The 7,999-nt window shown below is 45.1% G+C and overlaps 1 protein-coding gene across 1 annotated transcript; it reads left to right on the forward strand.

Annotated features, from left to right (window-relative positions):
* The first annotated feature begins 6,138 nt into the window (after positions 1-6,138).
* Positions 6,139-7,367, forward strand: LOC107114276 (interferon-inducible GTPase 5-like). The gene has a single exon (XM_015415721.1). It carries the CDS (start codon positions 6,139-6,141, stop codon positions 7,324-7,326), a length of 1,188 nt encoding a protein of 395 aa, XP_015271207.1. The 3' UTR covers positions 7,327-7,367.
* Positions 7,368-7,999: the final 632 nt, after the last annotated feature.

Here is a 7,999-nt window from a genome sequence, read left to right on the forward strand (position 1 = left end):
TGAAATCGCTAATGTGCTTGATTCCAAACTTAAGCGTGGTAAGCTCTGGTATCTCATCGAATGGGTGGACTTCGGACCCCAGCACCGCGAATGGGTGGAAGAAGGGGATATTCGGGAGTGTTCTGTGTTGCTGGTTCTTCTGTACAGTTGCTATCCCCCCCCTTGCCTGTGTGCCAGTATTTTACTCTGCTGTAATGACTAAGCCAAACAACTGGAGGATGTATTGGGGGAGTTCGCTTCAATGCCAGCTTGTTGCTTTTAGAGCCTGGGAACTGCACCTGTGTTATGTCTGGAGATAGCTTGGTTCTCAGGGAATGAGCGCGAAACCGTTTTCGTTCCCCCGCCAGCGGGAAAGTGACCCATTGGTTCTGTACCTGTTTCAAATCCCTTTATTATGTTATTATGCTTGCTCTAACCGTTTGTAGTCAGTTCTAACAAAGAACGTGTTTGAGTGTTTTTCCAATGCTTTGAAATAAAATCTTGCTGTTTAAAACGTGGATTTATTCTCGATGCTTGGGAACCCAACACATGCACATGCACACCAATGTTCCCTCTAAGCTGTGGAGTCTTGTGAGCAAAAATGCTACTTTTTGAGCTCCTGGCATTAAAGTTGTGAGCGAGTGGTTTGGCTACTGCATAAATTAGTTTGCTCTGGAGCCATCCTTTCTAAGCTAAGACAGAAATGTGTGAGCTGGAGGCTAAAAAACTGTGAGCTAGCTCACACTAACTCAGCTTAGAGGGAACACTGACACACACACACACACATGAAGAATACAAACACCCCCCCCCCAAGACTGAGTGAAGACTTATCATGGTGAACGAAATAATGGCCTAGGTTGATAGTCCAGAGGGTAATGCTGAGGTCACCCTTACCTCCAGTGTTCCCTCTAAGCTGAGTTAGTGTGGGCTAGCACACAGTTTTTTACCCTCCATCTCAGAGATTTCTGTCTTAGCTTGGGAAGGAGGGCTCCACAGCAAACTGATTTATGCAGGAGCCAAATCGCTCGCTCACAACTTCAATGCCAGTCGCTCACAAAGTAGAATTTTTGCTCACAAGACTCCACAGCTTAGAGGGAGCGTTGCTTTACAGAAAAATGTAGTAAGGCTAAAAAGCGGAGGGGAGAATGAGGTAGCAGCCCCTGTGCGGCTTGGAGCCAAGGAGGGGTAAAATTTAAGAATACCTGGGACACTGAACACTGTTGGTCTACTCTGCCACCCTTTGGCAAACAGGGTGGGGGGGGGAAAACCCACTTTTGTATTCCCAGAAAAGCACAGAGTTCTGTATTATCTCGGTTTTTCAGTATCTTTGTGGACTTTCATCTGCACCATAAAATACAGGAAGTTTTATGACCACTGATCGTGTCAGCCTCAAAACTGAAACATTCCAGAGATTATAAAAGGGAATGTCCTAAGAGTTGTGCATAACTCGGTAGAAGAGCTATTTGTCAGTCAGAGTAAAGACTTTCCAGAAGGTAAGAGAAACTTTTCTGATTGTGGCTTGTTTGGTAGATTGAAACGGAAACGTGGTTCTTGGGCCATTTCAGCTTTTTATTTCTATAAAGTAATCTGAAGCCCTTAAAAAAAAATAAGGGTGAAGAGATGGCTTTTGGGTGAGCACAATGAAAACACTTCCAATTGTGACTGAGAGACCACCCTCAAGAGACCTGCTGTTTGCTCCAAATCCAGTAGCTGGGGGAAATTACTGACCTAATGGAAAATGCCTCACTAACTGCTTTAAAACTCCCTTTCTGTTGGGATCAATGTTGGGCTGTAAAAAACAACACCACCAAAGTGAGACTTGCCCATTTTTGCACACCTGTAAGGGAAGCAGCAGGCTCGGACTGAGGACTACTGAAATGGTATCAGGAGCCGTAGAAATGGCTGCCAGGGCAGGAGGTGTGGGAAATGAGGGGAACAATTTTCCAGAGGCCCAAAGAACCAGGAAACTCCGGATTTGTTTTCATGTGAAGTTGGGGTTATACCTGAAGGCTACATGAGGGCTTCTCAGCAACACAGAACGCACTGGAAGCCAAGAGTATCTAGCTGGGCTGGAGCCCTGCTACAGAAGGAATGCTGAGGGTAGTTTGTGGAGATCTAGAATGAGGAATGAGAACAGAAAACAATTTCCTGAAAACTCCCTCCTGGAATAACAGGGTGGTGGAAAAACAGGTTCCAGCCCAGAACGTTATTTGGTCATAGTGTGAAGGGGTGACAAAATGGGTGTGGGTATAATTCTATGCAGTCTACCCTCCAAAGCAGCCATTTTGTCTAGGGGAACCAATTTCTGTACTGTGGAGATCAGCTATAATTCCAGGAGAACTTCACACTCCACCTGGAGATTGGCAAGCCAATCTACTTCCTTTCCTGAGGTGATCCCCCCTCCTGGGGAAGGTCTCTTGTGAGTGATGTCAGTACTGGGAGACATTTCTGTTTCTTTGCCCTACCTCTCCCAAGTGTAGTGAGAACAGAGGGGAAGAAAGGGTAGTTGCTGCCAGTTTTGGGCTGTGTTGGGGGGGCAGGTAGGTAATGCTCAGGAGAACATAGTGTGAGTTTCCTCATTTCAGTGCAACTAAGCAAGAAACAGAGACTGCTGGCTGTTGTGTTACAACCTTTGGTCAGACGGAAGATGTGGAATGCAGGTGTGTGTATATGCACATCTAGGAACTAATCTTCCTCCTGCAGTCTTTCCTGTTCCTCGTGGTAGAGTTGGGAAACAGCAAAATGGGGGGGGGGGTACAACAACAACCACCACCACCTGGGAGTCAGGTCAGGAACCTAGAAGGTGGAACAGCTAAAACAGAACAAAATGTATCTATTTATTACAAAGCACCCAGTAACTACAAGTTAATAACAACAGTTGTAGAATGTAGTTGTAGAATGAGGGGGCGAACAAAATGTATCTATTTATTACAAAGCGCCCAGTAACTACAAGTTAATAACAACCGTTGTAGAACGTAGTTGTAAAATGAGGGGGCTTTTGAAGAAGAAATCCAAATGTGTTAATCACCCAAAGAGTGATTAACACATGGAATTCGCTGCCACAGGAAGTGGTGGCGACTACAAGCATGGATGGCTTCAAGAGGGAATTAGATAAGCATATGGAGCAGAGGTCCATCAGTGGCTATGAGCCACAAGGTATAGATAGAAACTCTGGGGCAAGTGATGCTCTGTCTTCTTGGTGCTTGAGGGGGGGCAACAGTGGGAGGGCTTCTAGTGTCCTGGCCCCTCTGCTGGACCTCCTGATGGCACCTGGTATTTTGGGCCACTGTGTGACACAGTGTTGGATTGGATGGGCCTTTGGCCTGATCCAACATTGGCGTCTTTTATGTTCTTATGTTCTTAATCCCTTTGAGAAACTTGGAAACTATTTAAAACAAATAGTTTAAAAACAGTTATAGGCCCAAATGTAGCCTCAACAAGAATTAAAATTGTACAGTATTCACAAACAGGACCTTATGTGACCCAACGCGTTTTGGCCAACTGGCCTTCTTTAGTGGTCAAGCGGCAGTCATACATGTAGGCTCAGTGTTGCAATAATAAAACAAAGTATTAATCATTATAGGACCAAGTGAAAATTATATTATAATAACTACCAGTGACTCACGGCCAAGGTGTACAATAGAGGCCTCCTGTGATATCACCTTGTGTCCTAATCAGGTGCAAATAACCTAGATGGTACTGCAATGATATGCCTTCCTATTCTGGTCCAAAAGATACAGTTTCAAATGTACCTAGAGCCTGGACAATATCATGATTGCTTGACAGATATCTGAAAATTCAATGGTGCACTTGACTTGGAATGAAACAGGACTGAAGCCATCAACCCAACCCAGCCACTGATTCATTCATCTTATCTGACAGGAGAATGTTGAGGATTGGAATTGTTACTGCTTCATTCACTCTATTAGAAAGAAGAACAGTTTATGGGACTTGTTATAACTTTAGGGTTCTCTCCTACTGAGAAGAAGCAGAGGTCCATCAGTGGCTATTAACCACAAGGTACAGATAGGGGCTCTGGGGCAAGTGATGCTCTGTCTTCTTGGTGCTTGGGGGGGGGGTCAACAGTGGGAGGGCTTCTAATGTCCTGGCCCCACTGGTGGACCTCCTGATGGCCCTGGTATTTCTGGCCACTGTGTGACACAGAGTGTTGGACTGGATGGGCCTTTGGCCTGATCCAACATTGGCATCTCTTATGTTCTTATGAAGAAGTGGGATGCTGTGTTTTACATGTTACTTCTGAGGAGACAAACCCCAGGACTTTGATATATGTTTATTACTGGTTATTATCTTACAAATTATGCCTTTATGGATTAATAAATTGTAGTCATTAGGTTCCTATTGGTTCCCTACAGCCGCGTACGTAGTACTTTGTATATAAATCTGATTGTGGCTGTGCTACTATTTTTATAGCGAAACTGACACTGGTATGCCACTTCTGGGTTTTCTCTGGAAGTGTGGATGGCAACTTTTAATGTTATTTTCTCCTGCCAGCCTCCAGAGGGGTGGTGGGCAATGAGAGCTGGCAATCCTAGTGTTACCATGGCAGCTGTGATGGCCACGCCCCCCGAGTTTTTTTTTGAGGGGGACAACCAGACTGTTGCAGCAAAGCTAGTTTGGGAAAGATGGCAGGAAAGGGGGTGAAGCAAGGGTTACACAGAAGCACCAGAACAATGGGCGGGGTGGTGGTGGGAGGGCACTGTTGAGGAAGGGCAACTAGATATTGCTTTCTCAAGGAGTGAGGTCTGGTTGGGTCCCCCCACCTCAATTTGCTTTCCCTGCAGCCAGAGAACAGCTGTTTTCAAAGTGCCACAGGAGCTCAGTTTGAACTCAGACTTGTGGTGCAGTGTCTTCAGCCCCCTCCTCACAATTTTCCTCCCACAAAATAGCATCAGGGGATGTCATTTGGCCCTGATTCCAGTGTGGGAAGACTGGCTGTGAGGGGAAAATACTGGCAGGGGAAAACCCTGCACTGGGCTATGAAGAGTTAGGGCCTGAACGTGTCATACGGCCTCTGAGTCTGGCCAAGGTCCTGTCAAAGCAGATGGATGCTGAGAGTTCTATGCTTGAAGCTGCCAGTGATTTTTGAGACTTAATTCTCAGGTGCCTGGGGCCCTGGTTGGATTAGGACAGTAACATGTGGGGCAGATCCGCCAGCATGTTCCACCAAGTAGTGGTAGGATTTTTTTTTTAAATCAACATTGGCTGCATTGCTACCTCACTTCTGTGGAAACCTGGAAGTGATGTAGGGTAGCTCTAGGAATAATCAGAAACTTTATGGTTTTACCATAGAGCTTCCAGTGATTCCTAGAGCTACCCTACATCACTTCTGCATTTCCCCAGGCAACAACATAGTTACGTAGATGACATCATGTCTGTCCCCCCATTTCCCTGTCCCCAATCATCCTGCTGTTTGCCAGACTCACCGTGATAACACTAAGTGAGGACATGGGATGCAAGTTCTTTGGACCATGCTGTTTTCCTAGTGAGAAACTGCCCCAGGGAGCTGCTGTTTGTCCTGTTGGGGCAACTTATCTGTCTTGATGGGCTGTACATACATTTCCCTAATCAGCCAAGTAGCAGCTCCCTGAAACTGTTCCAAGTTGAAGACATGATACCAGGGCAAGGGAAGGGGAAGAGGGAATCCTGAGAAGTAAGTTTTGAGAATTGGCTGACTTGGCAAGACCTGGGCAGACTCAGAAACCATATAATGCTTGGTTAGGCCCTTAGTTCCAAGGGTTGAATTTAGACAATCTCGTTGACATGAATACCGCACAGTCTCAGCAGTAACAGTTACCAGGTGAATTTCCCTTAGCTGGTGAGGTTCATACTCAAGCAAAAGTAGGGACAGGCATAGCAATGGAACATCAAGTTGGATGACTGAAGGAAAAGCTGAAGAGAACCACAATCTTGCAATGTGTTTTCCTTTTAAATAACATCATCCCCTCTTCGACCATGAAAATCAAATGGATCGAGTGCAGACCTAATTCTTCACCAGTGGAGGGATGCTTAAAAATAAAATTTCCCACACAATAAAATCTAGAATTTCAAAATGTCCATTTCACCATAATCCTACATAAGGTAACAAACATTATCCTTCTGTTCTTATTTAGGTCCACTGAACCATCTCGAAGAACAGCTATGGCTAGAACCAACTCAAACGAATCCATAAAAGAGGATCTTGCTGAGATGAAGTCATCTTTGAGACAAAAACGTCTCCAAGATGTACTAGCCAATGCTGATAAAGAGTTGAAATTGTTAAAGAACACGACACTCGATATTGCTTTCACAGGAGTTTCAGGAGCTGGAAAATCATCCCTCGTGAATGCCTTTCGGAATATCACAGATTATGAAGAAGGTGCAGCTGAAACTGGGGTGAAAGAAACAACTAAGAATCCAGAAAGATACCCACATCCTAAATTCCCAGAACTAACATTATGGGATCTACCAGGAATCGGGACACGTGCATTTAAACCAAAAGAATACCTAGAGAAGGTAAATTTTAGCAGATATGACTTCTTTATCATCGTCGCCTCAGAACGCTTCACTGAGAATGACACCATGCTGGCCTCAGAAATTCGAAAGATGAATAAGAGGTTTTATTTTGTTCGCACCAAAGTGGATCAGGCTATAGATGCTGAGAGAAGGAAGCCAAACTTTAGTGAGGCACAGACCCTGGAAGAGATTCGTAAATACTGCCTTTGCAATTTGAGAGAAGAAGGAGCGGTCGATCCAAGGGTTTTTCTCATATCCAGCTGGCATTTGAATATGTTTGACTTCCCTCTCCTGCAGAAGACCCTAGCAGGTGACCTGAATGATCTCAAGAGGCCTCTTCTAATCATGGCGATGCCGGCTTTCTCAAGAGAAAACTTGCAAGAGAAAAGGGCTGCTATGGAGGCCCTCATCTGGAAAAAAGCCCTTGTGTCTTGTGGCGTTGGGGTGATTCCTATCCCAGGTCTCTCTCTTATTTTTGATATTGCCCTCTTGGTGGACACAATGAAAGATTTCTGCAAGGCCTTTGGCTTGGATGAAGACTCCCTCCGTAACCTCGCAGAACGGGTTGGCAAACCTATTCATGTTCTGAAATCTGCTATCAAAAAGACTCCGATGGCCAACCAGATCAACCCGGAATTTGTGCGGTCTCTGATGACCACATCAGTGGTGGTCGGCTCTGCAATGGTGCTGGAAGAGCTTTCCGATTTCATACCTGTCTTCGGCTCTGTATTTGGTGGAGTTAATTCTTTTGCCACCACATTTTACATGCTGAGGGGCTTCCTACAAGATGCAGTGGAAGATGCCGAGAGCGTTCTGGCAAAAGTTGCTGAGTAAAGTCCCTTCTGGTGATTCTGCAATTAACCTTCATTCCCCTGTGGCCCGAGCAAAGAAAATATGCATTTTTTAGAGCAAATAATCTTTTTCACCACCTGCTATGGAAGGCCTACCTACTCTGATAATTACATGAGTGGTGGATGGCTCTGCAAACAGTGCTGGAAGAGACATCGGATTTTATCCCTTTCTTGGACTCTCTAGTTGGTGGAGTTAAAACTTTTGGCTTGCTGAAGGGCTTACTAGAAGATGCGGTGGAAGATGCGGAGAATGTTCTTGCAAAGGTTGCCGAATGATCCTTCTGAAAAGCCCCAAGAAGGGACCCTTCTGAAAAGATTATCCAGTTAAACTTCATTCTCATGTGGCTTGCAAACAAAAAAAAAGGTTATTTAGACCAAATAATATCCTTCACCTCCTTCTGGGGAAGGCCTACCCACACTTGTTAAACTCTTGAACAGCGCTGCCTGATCTGACCTGAGTCAAAGAGTAGTCTTGTACCTTTAATGGAAGTAGAGTTTCACTGGTCTCTGTTGCTCATTGTACTACAGCAGTGTTTGTTTATATGCATCCCTTAAAGGTACTAGAGTCCTCTCAAAAGCTGGGTTTGTCCACTCATTTAAAAAAAATGCAGGTTTAGGGTTTTGGTGGGGGGGGACACAGGAGTCTTAGCTTCATG

This window comes from Gekko japonicus, unplaced genomic scaffold (assembly GCF_001447785.1).
Source record: "Gekko japonicus isolate JY-2015 unplaced genomic scaffold, Gekko_japonicus_V1.1 scaffold4896, whole genome shotgun sequence".
Taxonomy (NCBI): Eukaryota; Metazoa; Chordata; class Lepidosauria; order Squamata; family Gekkonidae; genus Gekko; species Gekko japonicus.

Excerpts from the sequence above, each read along its gene's own strand:
- LOC107114276 (XM_015415721.1), top strand. The coding sequence starts at position 6,139 with ATGGCTAGAACCAACTCAAACGAATCCATAAAAGAGGATCTTGCTGAG.